At 42.2% G+C, this 27,549-nt stretch overlaps 1 protein-coding gene across 1 annotated transcript in view; it reads left to right on the top strand.

Moving 5' to 3' along the window:
* The first annotated feature begins 1,317 nt into the window (after positions 1 to 1,317).
* GTF2A1 (general transcription factor IIA subunit 1) overlaps positions 1,318 to 27,549 on the top strand; it is a 34,078-nt gene continuing 7,846 nt past the window's right edge. The window contains exons 1-7 of the mRNA XM_029911491.1: positions 1,318 to 2,216; positions 9,176 to 9,277; positions 13,435 to 13,633; positions 14,020 to 14,084; positions 18,357 to 18,432; positions 21,334 to 21,467; positions 21,920 to 22,237. Of these exons, the coding sequence (XP_029767351.1) occupies positions 2,187 to 2,216; positions 9,176 to 9,277; positions 13,435 to 13,633; positions 14,020 to 14,084; positions 18,357 to 18,432; positions 21,334 to 21,467; positions 21,920 to 22,237 (924 nt within the window). The 5' untranslated portion in view covers positions 1,318 to 2,186. The remainder of the gene's footprint in view (positions 2,217 to 9,175; positions 9,278 to 13,434; positions 13,634 to 14,019; positions 14,085 to 18,356; positions 18,433 to 21,333; positions 21,468 to 21,919; positions 22,238 to 27,549) is intronic.

Raw genomic sequence — 27,549 nt, 5'->3', positions numbered from 1 at the left:
AGCTCAGAACAGGCATACTGAGAGCCACATGTCAAGAACACACTGCTGGATGAAGAGTTGGGAATGGGCATGCTTGATGTATATCCCAGGCTCTCAAGCTTGCAGGAATGGGGATGGGACACCCATTGAGATGAAGGCAGAAGTTCACACATCTCAGAGCTATTGTTTCAAGATGTATTTATCTCCATGGAATGTTCTGATTCAGCAGAGACTATCACAGTCAGATGAATGGGTCACTTCACATCTCTGAGCTTCCTATGTTTTCAGGATCATCCTGTGCTGGGGATCTGATTAAAGCAGTGGATAATTAATTATTAATTTCAGACACAGTTATAGCAGAGCACCAGCTCTGCTACAGTTAAGATTGAGAAAACTTTTATGTTATGTTTCTTCTACATACTCTAAAATCTGCATGCATGCTTGGATTGTCTTGAAATGTGCTGTGACTCGGGGCAGAGGGGGGGCTAAAGTAGGGTTAGTGGTCTACATTTGGGGTCATTTGAGGAAGAGATTACTGAGGCCTTGGCTACACTCGGGACTTCACAGGGCTGCCGCGGCAGCGCTGTGAAGCGCGAGTGTAGTCACGCCGCCAGCGCTGCGAGAGAGCTCTCGCAGCGCTGTATGTACTCCACCTCTCCGAGGGGAATAACTTGCAGCACTACGAGCGAGCGTGCAGCGCTGCAGGCTCTGATTACACTGGCGCTTTACAGCGCTGTACTCGCTGCGCTCGGGGGGGCGTTTTCACACCCCTGAGTGCAGCAAGTTGCAGCGCTGTACAGCGCCAGTGTAGCCAAGGCCTGAGATATAGTCCCTATCCCACCCCTCAAAGAAAAACAGATGGTGACAGGTTCTACCAACATTATTTGTGCATACCTGGCTTCTAAAGTTTTCATGGGTCAGAAAGGGGAGGGTGAGATTAAAATAGTGGCAGGAAGAGAGGGGCTATATGTGGCGGTGGATGGTGGGAAGAGAGACACCAGTCTTCTCTCACATGCTTAAAGTTACTGTAATCAATATGTAATAAAACTGTCAAGTTCTTGGGGTTTAGACCACATCTAAGATTTCTTTCACTAGTCCTGTTAGCAACTACATGCTCCAAACATTTCAAAACATGATCATTATGCCCATTCCAGGATAATATTTTTTATTATGTGTATAACTGTAGCACTGAAGAGAACTAGTCATGGCCCACGACCCCACTGTACAAACAAAGAGCAACCTAAATATAACACATGAGACAAGACATAAGTATATATCCCTTTATTAAGTGTTATCCTCTATAAAGTAACAATGAATAGCCTTGTTAACCTCTTTTTAAATCTTATTTTGCTCATAGTTTCAATAACATGTTCCGGAAGTTACTTCTGTGGGTTAATTATGCCTTGTGTAAAAATGTATTTCCTCTTGCCAGTTTTTTTTTAAAATTTACCCCCACTCATTCTCATATGTTGTTCCTATGCACTATGGAGACAGATGCCTCAGACAAGCAGGGCTAGATCCATAGATCAGCTGCTACCTGCTAGCAGATTATGATATATACTGTGATGTGAGAGACGATGCTAACAATATTCAGTGTCACAGTCACGGCCCCTATTCTCCAGTGTGTTGGACTGTGTACACCTCCCGAGTTCTGACACCTCGGCCAGGGAGCTCGCTGCAGGCCCCCACTCCCGGCCAATGACAGGCCGAATCGCTGCGCGTGTCCGGAGGTCGTGGTGGTGGCCCCTAGGCTACAGCGCCGGGCAGAGGCACTAAGAAAGCAGAAGAACCTTCCCTTCCGCCTCGGTAGGTCTGAGCGCGGGAGCATATAACGTGACCTCTCCGCCACTTCCGCCTCAGTAGATGTCATGGCGGCGGAGCCAGCCTCACACGTGACCGCGGGCGGGCGGAGCTCTGTCCCACACGCTCTCGCGCGCAGCCTCGCTTTCCCCCCGCCCGCGTCCCCCTCTCGCCCTGGCCGCTCGCGCAGCTGCTCGGCTCTTGCTATATAAAGGGGCGAAGCGGGCAGAGCGGGCGGCTGGTGGCGGCGGCTGCAGCCCGAGGGCCGGCGAACGAGGCCGGGCCAGGCCGCGGGGCTCCCCGTGTGCCGGGGCGGGACGCGTGGGGCTCGGGGGGGACGCGCCGGGCAGGTTTATTGTTTTAGGGGCGACTCCGCCGCGGTGGGGGTGTCCCGGGGGGCTCGGGACATGGCGAGCTCGACTAACACAAACCCCGTGGTAAGGACCGGGCCGGGGGGAAAGGGGGGCCCTGGGCGGCGACACAGGCGGGGCTCAGAGCCCCCCGCCATCCCTGGCTGGCTCCGCCGCGGGAACGGCCTGGCCGGGGCAGCGGGGCATCGCCCCTAGCCAGGAGCCAACTTCTGCTGAGGCTCTCGTGGAGGCGAGCGCAGCCCCGAGGCGCCGGGACCCGCCAGAGCCGGCGAGGTGGGACGGGGGCTGGGGGAGGCGGCGGCGGCGTAGAGCCGACCGGCGGGCAGGCAGCGTCTCTCCCGGCGAGGAGCCCCGAGGCGGGCCGTGCCTGGGGCGGGGGGAGCCGGGTAGCTCCGCCATCAGGCTGGGGAGGGGGCGAGAGGCTCCTCGGGGGATGCGAGGGGAGATGCTCCTGTAGAAGCCAAGCGCTGCCTCCTGCGCCGGGGAGCGGGCCAGGCGGCGGGTTGGTGGCATGTGTGGAACCCAGCCTGGCACTGCTGGAGCCATTTTATGTAGCTTTATAAGAAGGAGGCGATGGTTGAAAAGCACTTGTCCCAGCCTTGCAGACTCGGCTGACGGAGGAGAAACCCCCCTCCAGCCTCGCCCAGAGGCAAAGAAGTAATTAAAAAAAAAAAAAAAAACAACTTACCCCTTCCCCCCCTTGTGCCTTCTGCACTCTCAGGTGGCTTGTTTTACTTGTATTCACATAGGTGTGCAATAAGCAGTCACATAAATCTGTGTAGCCACCAAGCCCCACCGATCACTTCTTTCCCTTCCCCTCTGACAAGAATAAACCATCCACAAGCCTACCCCCAAAAAGCTGCCGACAAACCCCGAGTCCGGGCGGTTACGGTGCAGGCTTGGCCCCCTTGTTTGTGTCTCTGTGAGATCCATCATGGCTTCCCCTGCCTTTCTGTCTCCCTGCTCCTTGTGTTCCTCCTCCCTGTGGCTGCCCTGTTTATATAGAGCCATTGCCGCTCTCTAATATAGACTCTGCCAGGATGGGAAGGTGCTTTCCAGCCCCACGTCACCGCCTCTCCATTTAAACACCACATCAGCCTTTAAATAGGGAGAGAGCTGCTGGGAGGTGCATGCACCAGAGGCAGAGACTGAAAGAGAGACAGACACGATCTCTTTGTCACTCAGTCCCTGCTTTTTCTGCGTAGCTGTTAGCTAGAGTACCCTCTGCAGTTGTCTGCTGCTCTTAAACCCAATTGCTGGAGCTGCGGGATTGTAAAGTAGCAGTTGCTTGTCTCTGTTAGTTTATTTAGGGGGTGTTCCCCTCATTGATTTAATAATCTGTTGAATTAAATAGCTTTCTTTCCTTTTTGTGTGTGTTGTTTAGGGAAAGACAACCAATCCCCTACCCCGTTTTGAAAGTATTCTGGAGTCCTTAGCTATTGAAAGCAGTGCAACAAATAACTAGTATATAAATATGTCTGCCCTATTAAGTGCCTTTTCTGCTGGGGTAAAGTGGTAGCTGAACTAAAATAGTTCTTATCCAGTATTTTGTAGAGAGAAGGTGGGATACCTATTTTATGATACTTTGCAAAAGTTTATTTATAGCTGTGAAGCTATACATATTTAAAATGTTTAAATTTTTGTAATAGATTGCAGGCTGGACTTCTGTAGTACTAAAATATCTGTTCTAGGTGATAAAGCTGATGGTTATACAGACATGTTATTACCCTCCAGGAAGAGCTAGAATTTTTAAAAAGTTTTTCATAATTTCTGTGGACGTAATATCAACACCAGTATTATAGGCAAATTTAAAAATATTTATATATTTAATATTTATAAATATTAAGTGCCAGGTAGCCCTTTATATCCTAACAGAGCCAGGCTTATATAAGTGTAACGTGATTTCTGTGACCTTTGTATTTTTTTATTTCGGTTTCAATCACTTAAGTTAGTCAGTAATTCTGTACATTGCAGTTTATTATATGTTCCATAAGCTGCATGCAGTGTCTGCATATGAGGATCTGAATATAAACGTCAGCAGACCCTTCAGAAAGCACTAGCTGTACTCTGATAGTTTCAGGTTTTTTTATTTTGTTACAAAAAGGCCTCCTTTGGTTATATAGTATGTCTTGTTTCATCTCACTATATAATAAACTGAAAGCAGTATAGAAAAGAAGGCATTTATTCTGAAACTGCTTGCAAATATTGGTGTTTCAAAGCCTCACTAAAACTTGAATTCTCTGTTGTACAAAGATAGTTAGCTGCACCTGTCTACTAAAACAGCACAGCGATTGAAAGCTGTTAGAAAACAATTATGTCTGGAAAGTTCAGTTTGTAGCAATAAAAGATTAATCAAAATAAAACCTTAAAATGTAGCTGATTGAGGTACAGGCTAAAAAGGAGTAAAGGGCAAGTTCTCTGTAGGATTTTATTTTTCATTTAAGACTTGACCACTAAAGATAGTTTAGACACTGGTGCAGTTAACTTTGTGGAGTTCAGGTCTGAGACTGGTAATAGAGCCAGATATTTTAACCTTAGCTAGCACAGTAACGTGAACAGAAATATTCTCAAAGAACATGACCAGTTTATAGCTTTAATATGTCAGTTTTGGGGCCTAAACTACTACTGTACAACTTTTTTTTAATGTTTCACTGTAATTAAATCACCATTAACAGTTTTCTTTCTGCTAAAGAGAAAATAAAAGCAAGGATTCTATAGTAGATTGTTATAGCTAATTTGTAATAAAAGGACTCCAACAACTTAAAACTTGGTCATTTAAAAAAAAAAAAAAAAAGACTTAAATGTAGTTTCAGGTACTGCTTCTCTCCATGCACCACCTGCCAGTTCCTGTGGTTTTACAGTTACATTTTACTATTTATTTTAAAAGATGTTATTTCTCTGTCCTGTTCTTAAGTAAAAGAGCTACACAGATTGGGGATATGAATTCATCAACTTCCTTTCGTATAGGGGAAATTGTGAAAGCAGCTATACGCAACATGCAGTCAAATGCACAAAGTATACAAACAAACTTCTAATCTTCTAGTTATAGGAATCTTAGTTGTTGCAAAAAGAAGTGTTAAAGAAATTTTAGGTGTAGTAAAAAGCATCCCTTTTAAAGTAAAAAAGTAATTTAAGAAATTTAAGCTCAAATGGCTTGTAGCATTTAAAACAATTTGGTGGTGTTTGTTCTTTGGATTCTAAAATGTAGCGTGTGCATCTATAGCTTTCTTTTCAAATCAGTTTCTGTCACAAAGTGCGAGGGGACAAAGGGGTTAAAATTTCTCTTACAACCAATTTGTTCCATTCCCAGCAGAGGGAGCACTAGTTCGTAAACCGTCATATAAAGTTGTTGGTTATATCATCAGTTCTTATATCCAAACAAGTAAATGAGAAAATCTGCGTGGTGTTAGTTTTTCTTAATCTGTCTGTAGCAATTAGGACAGAGCTTGTTAAACACTTGTTTATCATTCTTGTGTTTTGGGTCTGCATTCACCTATAAATGGCTGAGATTCATTATAGTACTGAAGTTAGAAGGGAGGTACTTCCATTAATACAAAGTGGGTGAAAGCATTCTAATTTTAATTGCCAACTTATAAGTTTCTGTTGCAAGCCATGTTCCTTTATTGTCTGTATTTCTCAAACTTTGTCAAGCAGTGGGACTTATATGTCTAAATCAGGGGTAGGCAACCTTATTTATTTTACATACAACAATAGTTTAGTTATATATTATAGACTTACAGAAAGAGACCTTCTAAAAACGTTAAAATGTATTACTGGCACACAAAACCTTAAATTAGAGTGAATAAATGAAGACTCGGCACACCGCTTCTGAAAGGTTGCCAATCCCTGGTCTAAATCATTAGTTACCCCAATAAAAATAATGAATAATGCTGTGGCAGCTGGCTGTTCCAGCAAATTACTATGGTAAAGTAGTCAGATCATTGATTTTGAGGTAAAGATACATTTTTGTGAGTTTTATAATCATCTCTTCCTTTTTATACATACTAGTCAATTTATGTAACTTAGGTCCTCTCTTGAGAATGCATGCATCTTTATAGTTGGCATTCTGCCTAACATCTATAGTCAAAGAAAAGGATGTGCATGAGAGAAGTTCTTTACAAACTCCTATCACATTTGGGACCTGAACTGGAAAGAGCAACTGAAAGGAAACAGGTTTCTGTTCAAATGTTATGTTTCCATTATCTTTTTGACTGAGCATGAAAATTCAAAAAAGATTAGAAAGGGTTCCAGATGAGTAAAATTCTGTCCAGGTCTGTTCAGTAATATGACATTCAGGATTAACTTCTGAGTGAGCAAGCAGTATTTGGAAGGAATTTTCAGATGTAATTTAAATCGTGTACGTACACAAATCAAAATTAAGAACTCTATAGATGTATTTGCTAAAAGTAACTTGTTAATTTTCATACACAATGCTGATTTGAAATTAAATTCATATTCGATGCTTCTCTGTATAGGTCAGAAGTTGAGGCTGTGCTGGATATCCTGCTCTTTAGGTTTAAAGTATTGAAGGGAACACTTTGGTGTTCCTGAATGCCCCAGTATGGACAGCTCTTAAAACAATCACTGCTGCTGTAGAGGGAATTAATTCTTCTGAGCTGGACAGTTAACAGGGTATATGCAGTGGCACTGGAACAATTTTTATAGTGGGGGTGCTGAAGGCAGAAACCACGTATTTGGGTTGTTTTTACTACTTCAGGGTGGGGGTGCGGCAGCACCACCAGCACACCTAGTTCCATTATTTATGGGTGTATGGAGGGGGAACACACCTGATGAGTCCAGAATATTTTTCTGAATCATTAATACAATGTTGAAAAATTAATGTGTCAAGGGCATGACAAAATATACAGGGGGAAACCTAAGAGAACTCTTCAAAAACTATTCTTTATGGTAAAGGAAGAAAATATATATTAAAACATTCCCAAGTAGGGATTGGGCTATGAAGTTGCTGGCTTTATCTGAGCATTGATGTTTTAGCACATAACATTACAAAGGTTATATTTATAAATTTCTTTAGACTTGTTAGAGGACTAAGCTCAGGGAGAGGGAGAAAATGCTGGTTAAAATATTAGGCCTTTCTTGTTGTCATCACCAGAGCTCATTTAAAGTATTCTGTTGATAGGACCAGCTATTCATTTTGTCCACTCTGAACAAGATATTTAGGCCCCAGTTCTGCAACCAGTTACATGTTTTAACTTCAAGTGTGTCAGTAGTCCTATTGACTTTAGTGGGATTATTCCTGTGCTTAAAGTTATACATGTGTATAACTGTTTGCAGGAGTGTGCCAGTGTCATTTTTCAAAAAGTGACACCTCTAATACACTTAGTAATGATGTGCAGAATAGATCAAGTAGCACATCTCAGATTGTCGTAAGGTGAGTCCAGTTAGTTTACGGCAGAAAATGTATCTCTAATTTTTTATTATTATTAAATGGAATGTCTTGCTTTCCATCTGTTATGAACTGAGTCTCAAAGTAAACACAAGATCCCATTAACACTGCTTGACATTTTTTTCTTGTTAAATTGTACACTGCTTAGAACTAAAGTACTAATGCTGTACAGTTATCTACAGTTTTCAAGCTTGTTTCAAACATTCATGTGCATACGTACATTTAACTAATAGTTTGCTGAAGGCTAACACATAAGTACACAAGGCTTTTAAACCTAAAAAAAAAAAAAAAAAAGTAGAGAAGATGACTTTAGAAGGTGCTTTGGTGCATATTGCCTGTATCAGAGATAGAATATTGAGCTTTAAACTTATTTGCTATAAATTGGGTCTCCCAGGGCAATACAAGACAAGCTTATCCCAGTATTTCAGATCAAACCCTTTATGCAGAGATAGGAGTAACAGAATGGTGGATTGTCATTTTTCAGCTACTTGGTTTATAGCAATATATTTTAATATTGAAAAGTGATAAATTGATGGCAAAAATATCTTTGAAATTTAAGATAGAGTTAGGTGTTGATAGAATGACACTGGTGCAGCACCTTAAGAGATTAGGTGAAGAATCTTCCTCTGCAACTTTTCCCATATCCACTTAATTTTGAGTTGCACCATTCCTGTCTCCATTACTAGACATCCGCAAAGCAAAAATCTGTATATGTGGAAGTTTTGTGATATGGACAGAGAGGGATTTACTAGATCACTTATGTCGCTTGAGACTGAATATAATTTGAAACTAGATCTTCATAGGTGAATGATGCATTTGTTGTAAAGAAACATGCTGTAAAACTTCACTACAGCTTTTGCTAGTTTTTCCCCTGCATATCTTAAGTGACCAAACATAGTATATATCTTAAAATTTTTCTTTGTATTTGATCTTTGTTATGAACTAAAAGTATTGGAGTCTGTTTTTCAAAACACTTTTCCCCTTTGTTTTTAAAGAACAGTAAATGCAGTAGAAGTTCTTTTATACATACTGTATCATCTGCTAGCCTTCAGCTTGCATATGGAGTTTTTTTCTTGTGTGTTTGAACATTGATCACTTAAAATAATTCCTAGCTGACCAATATTAATCAAAACTATGTAGTAGTGTTGGATACCTTGACGGGGATCCTCTCTAGTAGCTAATATAACCTGTTTACAGTACTGTGCTGAGCAGATGTTGCAAATAAACAAAAGTGTCTAAATCCTAAATATATCTTTAAAAAATTAGGAGAAGTTAGCACTCATAAAGGTGCTGGTTTGGAGCCTGATGTACTCATTCTGTAAATGAAAAGAGGCCAGGGCACTTAGTGGTAGTGTGGACTTCCTCCCATTGACCTGCCAATGTGCCTCAGCCTTGAATTGGCGGTAACACCTTCTGAGGGCAAGAGAGAGTAGTTCATCTCTTTGCTCTGTCCATCTTTGGCCTTTCTAGTGAGACTGGCTTCAAGGGTTGTTATGGTATCTGGCCTTTTGAAAGCATTCCTTCGGAGGAGTTTTTTTAAAAATCTGTTTAGTTACGTTAATACTAGAATATTAAGTCTCTTACGAAACAAGCAACCCTTACTAATAACTTTTTAAAGCCTAAACTGTACAGGTCCGTAATTGAAGATGTCATCAATGATGTCCGAGAAGTTTTTCTGGATGAAGGAGTAGATGAACAAGTCCTTTTGGAACTCAAAACAGTAAGTATTTACAGCTCCATAACGTACTAACCAGCCTATGACACAGTGCTTACTGCTCCATGTAGTAAAAAATAGTGAATTTTCATTATCTAAGCAATGCACTCATCCCCTTGATATATGAGTTGAGATGCTGCTATGTATGGTATAATCTTCCTAAGTACATCTTAAATGTACAGTGAATTTGCTCTTTTCTCCACCTTCCCCCATTATGCACTTTGCTGTATTTGTTGCACCTCAACTTATATCAAGTTTACAACAGGGATCATGTTTCAATGTGGGCTTTGTGTGGATTTTAAGGATCTAAGTCCTTTAAAAAGTTAAGGTCATGTGTTTATTGTCCTCTAGCCAAGAGGCAAAGTTTCCCATGATGGTTCCGTTAGGGGTCAGGTGAATTGATTTAAATCTGAATTATTGAAATTGCAGATTTTAATTATGATTTAAATCAGCAAATGGGAATGAGTTAATAAATTTAAATCTTGATTTACTCTTTTTGGTTCTTTTCCTAAAGAAAATTTGATTCTTAATGGTTGGTAACCAATAAAGCATGTTGATTTGCAACTAAATATACTCTGTAAGCTAAATTTGGTGCTTCTTTTTGCTGACCAGGAAGAATACACTGTATCTATGCACATTTATTTACAGTTATATATAGCTCATCTTACATTTATTCAGATTTAGTTTTTTCATATTTTTTATGTTAGAAAATGTGAATGATGCATTTGTAAAATACTAGATTATTAATTTTTATTTGTGATTTATGTCAAGCTATATTTGGATGAAAATTCAAATTAATACCATGTCTTTCAAGAGTTTAGAGCTAGTTGATCTCATCCACTCATATTGAGTTTTTATTCATAGATTGGCAGAGGAACACAGGCTTTCCTGCTTTTTTAATTCCCATTTTGTTTCTTAACTTTGAATGAACTAGTCACTGAATTGAACTAGTTGAATAAACTGAAATGAAGAAGATATTCTCTCTGCACCTTCAGAAAAGGCTATCACTGTGAAAAGTTGGGTTAACACATAACATACTCTGGTTCCAGCTGCTTAGCCAGTGACTTCCCCAAGTTCTGGGGTTTGACTTTTCTAAAAAGCTTGGCAACAAACATGTAATACTTGAATTTTTTAATTAATTTTAATAAATTATAGTAAGTTTAAGCCTAATAAGTGGTCATAACTTCAAATTTAATATTAAATAGGTTTATTTAAAAATAAATCTGTATTTAATTTAAATACAAAAATCCAAATATTTATTATCTTTTTTAATTCATCCTGAATAGCGGATGCTTTTCTTTTCTCTCTTCTCTTTGTAAGCTGAAGAGTTTCATTGTAGAGTGCTCCTCTTTTCCAAATCTAATGACTTTTGCTTTGCAAAAATATCCCATTTTCTGACATGGCATGGGATAAATTGCATTGTACACATCTGAGGAGGAGAGGCTGAGGGACCATCACTTCACCAGAATGCAAACTGTGTCCCGTGAACCAAAATTGTGACATGGGGTTGCTACCAGAATAAAGGATATCTTGTCTGATGCTTTTCTTGATGCTTCTCAAGTACTTTCCTGAACAAGACAAGCCCTGAAACATCAAAACAGAGAAAAGGACAGCAAAATTGGAGGAAACAGTGAAAAGCAGGGGATGGTAGAACAAGAGGTCTGAGACACAAAGCTTAGATACTATGGTGATAGAAACAATTAAATTGCTATATAAAACCAGGGTTCCCCTGCACTAATGGGAGCTTCTGGAGAAGATAATGGATCTTCCTTGACTCTTTTTATCTTCAGAAATTCTAGAATGAAAAATGTTGATACCTGTGGTGAAGACTGCATGCTTCTGGTGAGAGGAAACTAAAATGGAGGTCGAGGGGGTGGGAACTGAAGGATAGGAGCTACCACTTTATCTCTGCTTCCCTGCTTCCTATATGTGGAGTTATAAGCAGGGTGATAAAAATCAATAATTTTTTTAAAAAAATAAAAATACCTGATTTTTTTTATGTAAATTGGATTTTTTTTTGATAAAATGCTTTTTGAGGGAAAAACCTATCTAAAGATAGCTTTAATTAAGATACATTATAGCTCAAAGATATCTCATCATGGAATAGGGATTATAAATTCTAATTCTATAGTATGAGACAATATATTCATGTAATGTGTAAGAAAAGTTTTGTAAATGAGTTCCAGTAGTTCATGGTTTAGAGACCCAATTTTATGGAGTTCCAGGGGCTTCTGTATAGATTATTTAGGTTAATCTTTCTATCTACCCAATGGGACTCAGTGCTCAGTCTAGAAGATACCATCAGAGATGCTTAGTTTTGCACTTCTCAAACTGTGGATTTGTCTCCCCAGAGGTAACATGCTTGTTAATAGTAAAAGTGTTTTAAATAAATAAATAATATATAGAGGTGAGAAATAACAGATCTCAGCCCTGTTGTCCCTCTGCAAATTTGTTTACACAAAGTCAATCCCTTACCTCTCTCTAAAAGTGAAAAGTTTCAAAAAGTTCAATGAATAGATTGTTGGGGTGGAATAGATCTGGACAAGGAGAAGAAGTCTGGAGATAATTTTGAGAAGGGAGGGACAGGCATTAGAAACAAAAGTGAAACTGTTTGAGCAGCATATTCCAGAAGTCTTGAGGTCTTTCTGAGGGTAACTTTCATTGATTTGAGATCTACCATACCATTCTCTCACTAGAAGGGAAAACCTATAATGGCAGCAGGCTGTAAAAGAGACCCAGTTTGGGAATAGAAACCATTCAAGAAATGTATGTTTGCTGCTGATGTTTTAAAGAAAATTACACCAGTGAAATGGTGGAAGTCACTTAAGCACTTGGATTCAGAGACTCTTGAAGCGATAATCTCACTTTTAACAGCAGTAGCTTCTTCTGCCAGTGTAGAAAGAATACACCTCTACCCTGATATAACACAACCTGATATAACACATTCGGATATAATGCGGTAAAGCAGCGCTCTGGGGGGGGCGGGGCTGCGCACTCCGGTGGATCAAAGTAAGTTAGATATAACGCGGTTTCACCTATAACGCAGTAAGATTTTTTTTTTGGCTCCTGAGGACAGCGTTATATCGGGGTAGAGGTCTATTTTCTTCCTTTGGACTAATTAATTCCAAATTGAGAAATCGCTTGGGACCTGAAAAAGCAGGAAAGCTTGTTTTGCTTTTCCAGATTATGAACAAACAGGAAAATGAAGGTGAAGATGACTGGGTTAGCTGCTGAAGCCAATATTTTAAGTTTCTCGTGTTGACCTGGCTGACAGTCGATTTATTTTTTGTTTTTGTTTTTAAAAAAATTCATTTAACTATTTTAGTTAAAAACAATTTTAACAAAAACAAACCTGATTTTAAAAAAACTTGAATGTTTAACTAAATTCAAAAATTCATATGCTTGTTTTGTTAAAATATTATATGTCTGCTGTTGAAGAAAAAAATTCAGAATACATAACGCTGTTTTTGTTAAATAAAACAATTTTAAATGTCTGTCTGGTGATGTTCTCCTCCTAATACAGCATGGCAAGAAAATCCTCCAAATATTAATGATTAATCTGTTGAATTGGAGATAGTTCACCTCCCAATGACTTCATAAATATCTGCTTCAGTTACCTTTAGTAAATGAAATAACCAAACAATCATTCATTTTCTGATATAGCTGTAAAATTAATCTGAAAAGTTTTCAAACTTAATGACTTTAAAAATGTATAGTGTGTACCTTCTAAAAATGAAACCTACATCTACCTCTGAGTTGTGAAGAATATGTATTAAGGTTATAACAACCAACAAGAATGTACTTTTATGTAGGAATCCATGATTAAATCAAGTCTTCCTGACTTGATTTGATTTAAATCAAATCCACCGTGGTTATAAGGATGATCTTTGGGATCTAAGGATGACCTGTGGGAGAAGAAAGGAATGTCCATGAAAGTTAAATTTAGAATTATAATTCCCTTGGACTATTATTTTTTCTGTTGCTGTGTGTTGCCTCAGGAGAGGGGCATATACCCAACCTACATATGCCCAAAGATTTTGTGACAAAGTAGAACGTACAGGATAAATAAGGACCAATTTGAATTGCATTATTTGTAATAATTCCAATCCTACAATTTTAAAATGACACCTATTGATAACACGTTTTCTTTCTCTCAAATACAGCTGTGGGAGAACAAGCTGATGCAGTCCAAGGCTGTAGATGGGTTTCATTCAGAAGAACAGCAACTTTTGTTGCAGGTTCAGCAGCAGCAACAGCAGCAGCAGCATCATCACCACCATCATCATCATCATCCACAACCACAGCAGACTGTGCAGCAGCAATCCCAGACACAACAAGTCCTTATTCCTGCATCCCAGCAAGGTCAGACTGATTCTCTAATGTGCCTACATGAAACTCTCTATGGTTTCAGCAGACCTCATGTTCCTTGAAATTGCAGAGTTATACCCTTTTATTTAAATACCTGAAACAAGGTTTGGTTTAAGCAGCAGTGTCAAAGAACAGGGAAGCTAAAGGAAGTTGCTGAGGTCAAATCACTATGGATCCAGTTAGGATTGCCATGTCACCTTCCCGGGATTCTAATGTAGGTCATCACTACAGTAGAAACATGCATATCTGTGGACTGCAGACATTTCAATGTAAAGAACAGCTGGTACAACCACATGCTTTGAATCGCTAGTCCCTTACCTCCTTCCTGTAACTTTTGTCCAGATCATATAGAATTGATGTTTTGTTTCTTTTGTTTGTAGCACCTCAGCAGCAGGTTATTGTGCCAGATTCAAAGCTGATACAGCACATGAATGCATCAGGCATGGTAAGACTCAGAATTAGAACTTTATACAGTGCTGTAATGTATTTAAATAGTGAAGGTAAAAGTCTGATATGAGTCATCTCAAATGCCAAAAAAACAAACCAAGAGATACTGGCAGAAGATGGCTCCTGTCTCACTGATTGGTAGGCTGATAACACATGAGCTATTTATCCAGGGCTTGCAATTGACACTACCCCAGAAAACCATAGTAGTGTGAATTCATTGTTTCATTTATTATAGTGCTATACATATTTAAACAGTATGACGGGAAATATTTAGAGTGAATTTGGTTGTGTGTAATATATATATATTCTCACTGCAAAATGACTGACCAAGTATTTTTATTTTATCAACTGCAGTTGGTTAATAACATAGTCAAAGCATCCTGATTGGTTAATAATTAAATTACACAGTGTTTTAATATCATGTGCTGCAAAGAGCCACAGGAGACACATTAAAGAGACACTTGTGATTTGCGAGTCTCAGTCTGAATATCTCTGGGTTAGACTAAGATTTTTTGAGGATCAGCTAATACTGATACAAATCTGTATGACAACAATCCCAGGAGGGAATGACTTCACATGTGGAAAATACTGTTACCCTGGTGCAAGTCTTATGTTGTATTTACCAGATGAAGAATGACATTCCTCAAATATTATAAATAATAAACTCATAAAAATAATGATACTGACTGTACAGGAGTTTGAATCTGCCTTTCTGGTCATTATTTATTTCAACTCATTTGTTATTGCAAAAGTAAATTCACAACTTTTCATCCTAACCATTTATCTATTCCTTACAATTTTGTCTTTGTAGTCTAACTTTGTCTCTCTTGCTTGACATCAAGTTTAGGCTAGAGGAAAAACCTATTCTCTTGCAGCCCAAGACAACCAAAACACAATCTGTGCAAGTTAAATTCAGTTATTTATTTAGATTTAGAACTCCATATTAAAGAATATCCATCCAGAGTTTGATGTAAATTTAAAAGCACAATAAATAAAGTTGCACAATTAAGGCAGCAGCAATTCATTTGCTCATTGTCTGTCAGATAGTTTGCTGATCTTCTCTTCAAAATCCTAGATGCACTGACTAAACAGCATGATACAACCAAAGGCTGAATGAAAACTAAAACTGACTTCTGCCTCATTTTCCTTGTAAATTCCACCGAATAGCAGCAGAAACCGGATTTTGCCTGTTTACCCTGCTGAGTTTCTTCTCTAGTTCTCATTCAGTTGAGCCCAATACTGTACTGTAAAAAGAAAGTTTATGTAGCTATTTAAACATGTGCTCTTCTTAGTGTGCCGCCTGAAGCTTTTTAACAAAAAAAACTACTTTAAGGAATCTGTCCAATTAGGGCTCTCTAAAAGAAATGTTTGACTAAAGAAAACTCTTAAATCTGTACTGAGAATGGATCAAGCAGACACAGCTTGTTTATTTTAAAGGCAAGAAAAAATCAGAACATGATTTAGTAGTGTCCTTTCCCCTATATGTAAGAAGATATGGGGTAAAGGGACAGCAGAAAAGCACTAGCCTGCTTCTACTCAGTGTCACCCTCCGGGAGGTTCTGATTAACGATTACATCAGTCTGCCAGTAAAGGGAGATCTGATTCCTTACCAACCAGAAACAGAGACACAAGGTTGGTGAGGTAATATGTTTTATTGGACCAACTTCTTGTGTCTCTACTATCCTGGGACCGACACGGCTATAACTCCACTGCATAAAACAAGAAATGTGCATTTTACCCAATAGTAAAATTTAAATCCATTTTGCATTTTAATTTTTCATCAACATGAAAAATGCAATAGTATCCTCCAGCATTTCAGGTATTACTATTAACATTCTGCTTAAACTTAAACCTACAGTAGGGCTTGGTAGAATTGTCAGACTGCCCAAAGTTTGATTTGGAGTGACATTTGACTGCTAGTTGGAACTGTTTTTGACAGTCAGCATGGGTGAAATTAGTTCTGATGTCATTTTTTAATGTTTATTTTTTGTACTAAGATGAGAGACTGGGATCATATGGACCAAAATCATTCATTTGAGGTCGATTTACAGTTCAAACCAAGGTGGACCCATGTGTTAATTTGCAGACATTAAGCATGACTTTCACAAACATCTTCGCGTTTGGCCCAGAATACACTTTGGTCACTTAGTTTAAACTTTGAAATAATCCCCAAATGTTCTTAATATCTATTTGATCCTTTTTGTTTAAATGGTCAAGAGGTGTCTGTCATGAATTTGTTATGACAACTGTGTGTGTTCTGTTTAGTTTTTATATTACTGTGTGGCTTCACAGTAAAATCAAATCTAGTATAACAAACACCTGTATTGCTTGTTTAAGTTGTTAAAAATAGTGAACACAAGGTATTGATGCAGGCTCTCAGGCCTTAATTCTTTATGCAGACAATCATCTGAGTTCAGCTTCCTCAGGGCTGATGCCTTTAGCCATTGACCTGCTTCTTTGCTGTATCCCAAGGCTAGTTAACTCTGCGCCAATGTCGTCATTCAGCCTCCTAAAATAAAGCCTCTCTCTAGCCACCATGGCCTGTTGTGTTGAGGAATAATTCTGGTTTTAGAGAGTCTTAAAGAATAACAACAAATTTGTCCATAGTTTTCTACAAATCAGGTTGTCTTTTAGATGCAATAAAAATAACTTCAAATCCAGAGTCACTTGCAGAACTTACCTTTCAGTGCTAGGTTGCATTTCATTGCAATCCATTCCAAGAATTTTCTTGGCATCAAGAAAAGATTGTACTGCTTAAACTTTATCCCAATACTTCTCTGTTGCTTTTATTTTTGTGGAATGTTTCTTACCTGAGCAAATATCCAAACTCTTTTGGTTTATTTAAAAAAAAAAAAAAAAAAAAAATCAGAGTTCTCAAAGTTCAGTGATTCTGTACATTTTACTTCACAATATTTTAGCCACGGGTGCCGAAGCCCTCCCAAAAGTGGGGGGTCAGGAACCTGATTCCCACCCTCCCCGGCCAAGCCAGAGCAGGGCCAGTGAGCCCTCCCCGTCATCCAGGGTGTGGGGGGGTAGGCAGCCCCCTGCCTGTGTCTCCACCCCCCAGCTTCCCCACCCAGGGCAGGTGGAGGGACCCAGGCTCCCCACAGCTGCCCACGCAGCTCTCCCCTACCCAGCTTTGGCTGGTGGGGGGAGGCCCTCGGAGCCGTAACCCGGCCACGATAAGAGCTGGGCAGGCAGCTGTGGGGAGCCGTGGCAGACTCTCCACCTGCCCTGGGTCCACGCCGCGGCTCCTCACAGTCGCCCACACGGCTCTTACCAGTGCGAGTTGTGGATCCTCCACCTGTGCTTGGCTGGCCAGGGAGTGGGGATGCAGGCTGGGGGCTGCTCTCAGCCCCCCCCGCACTCCGAGCAGGTGGAGCGTCCACCACAGCTACCTGGGCTCCCGGGCAGGGCTCCACGCTGGCCTGGTGGGGGGGTAGGGCCTCGGGGGGAAGAAGAGGGGAAAGGGGCATGGTGCACCCCAGTGAAAAGTGGGAGGGCTCTTGTGCTCAGCCCCCTCCCCCCAAAAAAAAAGTTTGGTGCCACTGATTTTAGCTTAAACTTAGCATAGATGATCCAGGAAAAGATCACACATGACCTATTTATTGTATTCTACAACATGATCTTGTCTAGAAAACAGAAATAATTGAATTATATTCATTGAGTATGGTGTCAGTTATCAGATGATTATATGTTGTCTCAGATGTTCTTTAGGAAACTCGTAGGAACTTACTTTCTTTTACCCTGGATATTGGCATTATTCCTGGATTTGAACAATTAACTTTAAGCCTTGAGTTTTTTTCTGTTCTATTAATCAGATAACATATTCAGAGAGGCTGGTTAACTTTAACTTGGAGAGCTGGGTGTAGAGCTCCGCTACTCAACAGCTGGCCAGCAGAGGGAGCACAGATGAACAAAACTTATTCCCAGAGCTTTTCTGGCAAACTTGGAAATAAAGCAGAATTGAGTTGACTTGTGATGCACGTAGAATGAAGGGAGACCATCAAAGCAGGCAAATAGAAATCAGAAAGATTTCGCTTCTATGATAGCTAATATATGCATTTTATACTATTAGTCATCTTCCTTTTAACATCACAGAAACTTGCTTATGAGTAAATGTTGTTTATCCATAGAAGCTATGGTGATTGTGTACATTTGTCCTACTTCACCACAACAGATGCTTATTCTTTAATCCTCAGCTAGTGTGTTGTGATGCAAAGCATTGGCAGTAATGCTGGCTGTTAAAAACAGGTCTCTTATCTTTCAGAGTGCAGCTGCCACAGCAGCTACCTTGGCTTTGCCTGCTGGTGTTACTCCTGTTCAGCAGATACTTACAAATTCAGGTAATTACCATAACATTAAATGGATTATAGACAAGCTATTTGATTTGCAAATCGTAATTTATTACATTTCATGTGAAACATTTAAAAATCAGGAAGGAGTTTTGTAGTAAAGGGAGTCTACCATACAGTTCTTGAGGTATATGTATTACAGTGCTACTTTACCAGCATAAAACTTTAAAAGATTTTATTTAATACACTTCCAACAGTATTGTTTTTCAGCTGTTTACTATTTGAAAATATAAACATTATATTAAGAGACAGCTTTAAAGACTGCTATGTTTAATGGAAATAGTTTGTCTGAAATAGTAAAGTTGAGGTTTATAACAGTGTAGAAATCTGATTCAGAGCAGAGGTGAAACTTCCAGTTCTTAATACAAGGAAAAAATTCCTCTTTTAGTTTTACAGGAAGACAAGTGTATACCATAGGATCAATCACAAATTATTTATGTCATGGCCAGCAATCTTTCTCCACCTATGAAGTGCTACCCTATAGTTAAAGACTACGTTTTAGTCACAGGTATTTTAGTAAAAGTCATGGACAGGTCACGGGGACCTCCTTTGTCTTTCTGATAAGAAAGTGGAAGAGTTGAAGCTGGAGTATGTTTTGTCTGCAACTTTATACCCATTGCACAGAGCTGGTGACCATCTTTACAGGCATCTCAGCTGCAATGAGATGAGACATGGGACTATTGCATGTGCTCTGTGAATTAGGGTTAAGGTGGTAGGACTGTGCCATGGGTAATGAAAGAGACGGGGATAAAGAGAGACTGTATCATGGAAAGGAGGGATGGAGAAAGAATTACGTAACACTCAGACTGAAAAGAAAAAAAGACACACAATACATGGAAAGAAAAGTAGTTTAGATATTATGGAAATCAGGGACATGCAAGAACCTAAATAACAGAAAGTGGCATTAGAGAAGGGAAAGGAAGATGAAAGTGAACAGACATAATAAACTGTTACTTAAAGTAGTTGATGCTGACATTTTATAAAGAAAAATAAATGAAGTTAGAGGATGTATTATATACAGACTTGTACAAATGGAGCTCAAACTTCTGAGTTGTAAGTTCCAGAGGCAGGGAAGGTTCCCCCTCTGCTCTGAGTACTAATCTGTCCTTGCTAGGCTTTTATCTACGGAGCATAAGGATATTGCTGAAAAGCAGTTTAAATATTGTTTGCTTCAGAGTTCGTTCTCCACTTGCAAAGCCCATCAGTTTTGGCATCATGATAGTCTTGTTGCCTGTACTTAGATTGCAGTATTGATCCTATCTACCCCTCCCCTGTTCTGTGGATTTATTCGAAGGGCAGTCACAGCAGTTAGTTTGCATTTTCCTCAGTCACCTTTAAAAATGTGAGCAGGTAACTATAATAAAAGCCAAATATAGAGTATAAGTATATGCTGAGTTTGAATTGCTCCCCCTCGGAGCATTTGCCCCTCTGACTCCTGGCACATGAAACCCTAGATGCCCATTACAAAACAGTCAAGGACCAAGGGCTTGAGCTCTTCTTTACCCATTCCCTGTCCCCCTTAGTGCCCTCGGAACAAATTGCCACACTCCCTATCTACCTTAATCTAAAGCTGTCTCCTTACTCCAAATGTTAGGAGTAAATTTAAGAATGTAAGCTTAGAATATTCACATGTCACAACGCTGTCTAACAGCCCTGATGAGGTCTGCAAGGGTCAACTCGAAGTCAACCAGGAAGTAAAAATGACTGGGAAAACAACAAATTGTTTTTTTGTTCGAAAACAAATCTAGTAGTTTTATCATGTAAAAAGACCTATCTAAATTGTGAAGTGTTTTCTGTCTGAAACAGCTTTTAGTGCTCGCAGTCATGGTGCTTTTGTGGGGGAGATGCAGAGCAGAAGAATCTTTGAAATTGTTTTCTTTTGGAGTGAAGACCTAGTATAAAAAGCCACTCATACCTGCCTTCTTATACCTTTTGTTTGTCCCAGTCATGGTTCAGCAAATTTTATCTCCCTTGTATCTCTGTTTTCCTGTCAAGCATAGTAAAGGTGGTGAAACTGTAGAATAGCAAGAGAGACAACTATATTTTACAGTATTGTTTGCCATATACACAAAAAACAGTATTCTACACAGTGCGACTGATCATTTTTTAAGGTAAAAATATTATTCCCTTGCCACCCCCCCCCCCCCAAAAAAAGTGGAATGGATTTTATCAAAATTCTAAAATCCTATAAGAGTTGTTCTTCTATTGGCCTCATCTTGGCCTTGTCAGAGGACAGAAATTAAAGAATTAGCTATCCTTTAGTGCAGTCAATGAAGTTAGTAGACTCAGTGGAAAAAATGCTTGGGCTTTTCACATGTTTTGTTAAAAAGAAAAACATAGTTTCCCAACACTGAAATGTACTCAATGCTGGAATACAGCATCTGTTTAACAGCGGATAGAAGCCTACACAATAGGATAGAAAGTGTAATTTCTTTGTGTATATCTACATTATTGGCTTCTATCCTTTTAAACAGGGACCTTGCAGAAACATGAAATACACTCTTCATATGTAGGGAATAAATATTCAGAAGATTGCTGTGCTGCTTTAGTGAGTTAATCTTTGGCCTCATGTGAGACCTTGTATCACCTGTTAGCAACTTGCCTGTTGTCTCTTTCCTAAACTACTCTTGCCTTATGCCCTTTGTAAACATATGGTTGGGTTTTAAAGACAGTCCTGTCCAGAGCTTTGAAGACTTGTTGTTTTGAAGCTGTAGATGTGGTGTGTTTAAAGTATTAAAAATAATAAAAATTCTCAACCTGTTATTGGTGGAAGTGTAAGATGAACTTTCTATCTTAATTATGCTCAGTCTTTTTCCAGGTGACCAACTTTGAAAAAGATGATAATTTTAGATGTGGATTTTTACATTTTAAGTGGTTTTGTTTTCATTGCAGGCCAGATCCTGCAGGTAGTTAGAACTGCAAATGGAGCTCAGTATATCATTCAGCAACAGCAGCCCGTGGTTCTACAGCAACAGGTTATACCACAGATGCAGCCGGGTGGTGTACAAGCTCCTGTTATACAGCAGGTAAAGAGGGACATTTTGAATAAGTGGGCTCATACTTAAAACTAACCCAGTAGGAAGGTTTTCCAGTTGTTTGCATTTTTAAGTACAAGGGTGTGTGTTCTTTTGTTTGAATTGCATGCCAATAATGGCTCTGAAAAATTGACAAGAGAGCTTCATAAAGAAATGGGGATTTTAAAAATTTATTTGATGCCTTAAAAAAATCCATATCTTTGGCTTCTGTGCAGGATCTTCCTACCTGATCTGCATCCAGTGTTACCAATTTTGTTAAACTTATCACAGTATTAAAAGTGAAGTTATAAAAATCTTTGTTTACTGTTTTGTGTTTGATAACTGTTTGTGACTGTGTTCCTTGAAGCAGTATAAAGAAGTGACAGATTTCAAATGTTTTCAGTAAGTAATTATTCTGTTAGTATTGTGTATGCACGATTGCTAATATAAAATCCTTTTGTCAGGTTTTGGCTCCTCTCCCTGGAGGGATCTCCCAGCAGACAGGAGTGATTATTCAGCCGCAGCAAATCCTATTTACAGGGAACAAAACACAGGTCATACCCACAACAGTGGCAGCTCCTACACCGGCACAAGCACAGATTACTGCTGCCGGTCAGCAGCAACCACAGCAACAGGCGCAACCACAAGCACCACTTGTACTCCAAGTTGATGGAGCTGGAGACACATCTTCTGAAGAAGAAGAAGATGAGGAAGAAGATTATGATGATGATGAAGAGGAAGACAAAGAAAAAGATGGAGGTGAAGATGGCCAGGTTGAAGAGGTAAAATTTGATAAAATGCTTCTAAAAGATTAGAAAATATTTAGACTTTAATGTTGACCTTTCCATAATTTTGAGGCAAATACCCAAAGGCAAACTTCTTTAAATAGGGAGTAGTCAGAGCACAGTACAAGTTAGGAACTCCAGATTGCTAATTTCATCTGATAGATTTTTTTGGGGGCGTGGTCTGTGATCTTGGGTAGGTCTACACTACCGCTTATGTTGATATAACTTAAGTCACTCAGGAGTGTGAAAAAGCCACACACCTCCCCCTCCCCCGAGTGGCACAGGTTACAGCAACCTAAGCGCAGTCCACACTGAAGTTACGTCGCCTCTCACGGAGGTGGAATAATTATGCAGATGGGAGAGCTCTCTCCTGTTGGCATAGAGCGTCTTCACCAGATGTGCCTCAGCAGTGCAGCTGCACCAAAGTAGCACTTCTATGTATTAAATTTAACTATTGCAAACGGTTTCATAAACATCTTCAGCAATGAAGAGATTATAAAAGAAATAGTAGGGCCCAGAATCAATTCGCAAGTGGCCTCCAGTCTTAATATGAAGAGGCCAAAAGATGGAGATTCAATCATTTCTCTTGTTCCATTGGTTAATCACCATCGCTATTAAAAACTTTTGCCTAACTTCTAATTTGAATTTGTTTGGCTTTAACTTTCAGGTGTTAGTTCTTTTTATGCCTTTGTCTGCTAGATAAGAGCTCTTCAATAGCCTTTATTTTCTCTCTATGAAGGTACTTAGGCACTGTAATCAAGACACCTCTCTTCTTTTTGATAAACTAAACAGCTTGAGCTCATATGGCAGGAGATTTAAAGGTATTTTCTCTTGAGCTCAAATAATTTTTATGGTTCTTTTCTGCGCCCCAATCCACTTTTGCAACATCCTTTTTAAAAAAAGTGGACTCCACATCTACGCAGCATTCCAGTATCAGTCTCATTTCTGTCATATACAGAGGTAAAATCACCTCCCCACTTCTACTTTCCCCTCTTTATTCCCTCCAAGGATTGCATTAGCCCTTTTTGCCACAGCTTTGTACTGGGTGCTTGTGCTCAGTTGCTTGTCCACTGTTACCCCTAAATTCTTTTCAGAGTCATTGCTTTCCAGGATACAGTCCCTCATTCTGCAGGCACAGCCTATATTCTTTATTCCTAAATGCATAACTTTGCACCTGTCTTTAATAAAACACATTTTGTTTGAATGGACTCAGCTTACCAAATGATCCAGATTGTGCTGTGTGATTGCCCAGTCATCGTTATTTACCACTCTGCCAATCTTTGTCTGCAATGTTTATCAGCAGTAACTTTATATTCTTCTTCGGCCTGGTCCACACTACCCCCCCACTTCGGACTAAGGTACGCAAATTCAGCTACGTTAATAACGTAGCTGAATTCGAAGTACCTTAGTCCGAACTTACCGCGGGTCCAGACGCGGCAGGAAGGCTCCCCCGTCGATGCCGCGTACTCCTCTCGGCGAGCTGGAGTACCGGCGTCGACGGCGAGCACTTCCGGGATCGATCCGGGATCGATTTATCGCGTCTAAACCAGACACGATAAATTGATCCCAGAACATCGATTGCCTGCCGCCGGACCCTCCGGTAAGTGTAGACGTACTCTCTGAGTGATTGCTCATGTGCATTCCACTGTAGGTGTGCGTGCTCGCTATGTGCAGCGGTGCCAGAAGTTTTCCCCCTAGCAGTACCCGTAGGGAGCGCCCCTAGTAACCCCTGGAGTGGCGCCTCCATGGCATGGTATAAGGGGGGCTGCGCGCTCCCCCCACCCTCAGTTCATTCTTGCCGCCAATGAAGGTACATTGGAACTGCTCTGCTCCAGCTTGGCTGCAGCTTCCCTCTTGGACTCTGTTAGTTAATGGTTAGTAGTACCTGTAGTTGAAAGTAATTTAGTTTAGAGTTAGTTTAGTGCGCCCGGGTCGGGGCATGCCCGGTGCCCTGGGCTTTAAGTCGTGCAACACTTGCAAGCGGTTGATGCCTGTGAGTGATCCATGCGTGGACTATTTACGCTGTCTGGGGGAAATCCATCTCAGCAATTGCTGCTAGATTTGCAGGTCCTTCAAGCCTTGGACGAAGAAGGAGCGGGACATTCGGCTCCAAGCCATTTTGATGGAGTCAGCCTTGACCGCGACACCGTTGCGCCACTCCGAGTTGGCACTGAGCACCACGGCATCCGTGTGTGGCGACCCTTCGGTGCCTTCCACCAGCCGGCACCGCTCCCCGTCAACGGGACACTCCAAAAAGGCTAAGAAGAGGTCTTCTCCACTGAGACAGGGGAGAGACTAGACCCACGTTGGGCAGTTCTCGGTCCCCATCAGCCTCTGAGCCGACCTCCCCGGATGTCTGGGTGCCATCCACGCCGGAGGCACTGCAAGCAGCCTGGGACATTATGTCTCTGCTGGTACCAGGGGCGCCGCCACCGTTTGCTCCCCGGTCCAGAGGCAAGCCACCACTTGGATCCCTGCAGTTTTCGCCTGGACGGTACCATTCACGGTCTAGGGAAGGTTCCCGACACCGTTCCCCGCTCAGCGACCGCCTTGTGCGCAATCCGCGCCGGTCCCCATCAACCCCCACCATGTTGTCTGGCTGGATACCGACTGGAAGGGGTTCCAGACACTGCTCTGCCTCGAGGGACTGTAGACCTCATGAGGAAAGCGTGCCCCGTCGGGACCAGGACAGACGGCACCGGAGGTTCTTGTCTGCGAAAGGCTACCATACCCCTTCGCGGTACGGGCATTGACGCTGTTCCCGTTCTTCGTCTCGCTCGAGGTCCCTGCCGTGGCACCGCTCCCGTGGTCCCAGGTGTCGATCGCCAGCACCTCACCATCGCGGATCTGCCCATCAGAGCCGGTCACGGAGCAACTGCTATTGGCGATACCCCATTCCTCCATGCCGGGATCACGGTCTATGGTCGGCACCGTTCCCAACACCACCGCTCGTCCCGGTCCCGGGATAGCGGCAGATCATATGCCAGCCCGGCCTCTCTTTGCAGTCGTCAGTCAATGGGCCAGGCTAGTCAGGCTGAATAGCCTGCTCTGCCAGTGCCACAGCAGATGCAGTGGCACCGAGCTCCTTGGCCGACACCATGGTACCAATGGGCCCTGTGGCCCCCAACGCAGCCCCTGGTGGTGGCTCGCTCGGTGGCCGAAGCCTTGGAGAGATCGTCGGCCTCCCTTTCTCAACCTCCCAGGAAGGAGTCGGTGGAGCATTCATCCCCGGTCCTGCGCCCGGAGGGGGACCAAGCGGTGGACCTGCGGCACTGGTGGATACTCAGAGTACTGCATCCTCATCCTCCCCGGATGAAACGGTCACGGCCCCTCCTCCGCCTGTCCCGCAGGACTCTAAAGCCCACCAGGAACTGTTGAAAAGGGTGGCATTAAGCCTCAACCTTCAAGCCGAGGAGGTGGAGGAACCCTTGGACTCCCTCTTCAACGTCCTCTCGACTTCAGCACCGGGCAGGGTGGCTCTCCCACTCCATGAAGGGGTGGCAAAGATCTCGAACGCCTTGTGGCAAACCCGGCTTCCTTGCCCCCTATCTCTAAGAGGGCAGAACGGAAGTACTTTGTGCTCGCCGAGGGGCATGAATACCTGTACATCCACCCTGCCCCCAACTCCCTGGTGGTCAAGTCTGTCAACCACAGGGAGAGGCAAGGCCAACCAGCCCCTACTCCTAAGAATAATGACTCGAGAAGGCTGGATCTATTTGGGAGAAAGGTCTATTCGTCCTCAAGTTTCCAACTGAGGGTGGTGAACCACCAAGCCCTCCTGGGGAGATATGAGTTCAATTTGTGGGGCTCTCTGCCTAAATTCGAGGACTCCTTCCAAGAGCGTGACAAAAAAGAGTTCAAGGCTCTGATGGAGGAGGGGGTACGGCTGCTGCCAGGGTGTCCCTTCAATCAGCCTCGGATGCCGCAGATATGGCTGCAAGGTCTATGACCTCCACGGTGCCAATGAGGAGGGCCTTGTGGCTCCTGTTGTCTGGGTTGTCCAGCGAGGCGCAGAATTCCTTACAGGACCTTCCGTTTGATGGCAAGGCCCTGTTTGCGGAACAGATGGACGTGAAATTGCATGTCCTGAAAGATTCCCACACAACACTAAAGACCCTTGGCATCTGTCCCAGCCCTGGCCAGGACCAAGTTTAAGCTGCAGCAGGCTCCCACCCAAGCCACCCACTCTAAATATGAGCCCCCTTATAAAAAGTCTAGGGACTATAAGAAACACCCACAGAGGCAATCCCAGTCTGCACCCCAACCTGGGCCCTCCAAGGGTAAACAGGCAGGAAAGCATCAGTTTTGATGGGACGCCCTGGGTGACTTACCAGTTCATACCAGGGATCCACCCGCAATAAAGCTTCCCTTCTCCAACCGGTTGTGTGCTTTTCTCTCTGAGTTGTCGCAGCTGACCTTGAACCAATGGGTCCTCAACACCATCTCCCGGGGCTACACCCTCCAGTTTACTTCTATCCCTCCCACTCACCCACCATCCTCGTCCCTCCTCAGGGACCCCTCTCACAAGACCCTGCTCACGCAGGAGGTGGGGCGGCTCCTTGGCCTAGGAGCGGTGGAGGTGATACCAGCGGAGTTCAGACACAAGGGGTTCTACTCCCGCTACTTCCTTATCCTGAAGGCCAAAGGTGGGCTCAGGCCCATCCTGGACCTGCGAGGCCTGAACCAGTACTTGGTAAAGCTCAAGTTTCGCATGGTCTCTCTGCCCTCCATTATCCCATCCCAAGGACTGGTACGCCACCCTCGATCTACAGGACGCCTACTTCCACATTCATATATTCAAGGGACACAGCCGTTTCCTCCGTTTCACATTTGGGCAGGAACACTACCAATTTACGGTCCTCCCGTTTGGCCTGTCCACTGCTCCCAGGGTATTCACAAAGTGTATGTCTGTGGTAGCGGCCTAGCTCAGACGTCGCGAGGTCCAGATCTTCCCCTATCTCGAAAAACTGACTGGTCAAGGGCAGCTCCAGGTCACAGGTACGAGATCACGTGGCGCTCCTCTTGTCCACATGCGCCACTCTGGGCCTGTTGGTAAACGACAACAAGCCCACGTTAGTTCCGGTGCAGCGCATAGAGTTTATTGGGGCAGTTCTGGACACGACGTCGGCCAGGGCCTTCCTCCCACCGGACAGATTCGAGACCCTAAGGGAGCTGCTCAGCACAGTCACAAGGTTCCCCGTGGCCAAAGCCAGAGCATGCCTCCAGCTCCTGGGTCATATGTTGGCATGCACATATGTGGTTTGCCATGCCAGACTCAGGATGAGGCCTCTCCAGCTCTGGTTGGCCTC

Source organism: Terrapene carolina, unplaced genomic scaffold (genome assembly GCF_002925995.2).
Source record: "Terrapene carolina triunguis isolate 2854851 unplaced genomic scaffold, T_m_triunguis-2.0 Scaffold96, whole genome shotgun sequence".
Taxonomy (NCBI): domain Eukaryota; kingdom Metazoa; phylum Chordata; order Testudines; family Emydidae; genus Terrapene; species Terrapene triunguis.
Note: the sequence above shows the minus strand (reverse complement) of the source record. Positions and strands in the feature narration are given on the sequence as shown.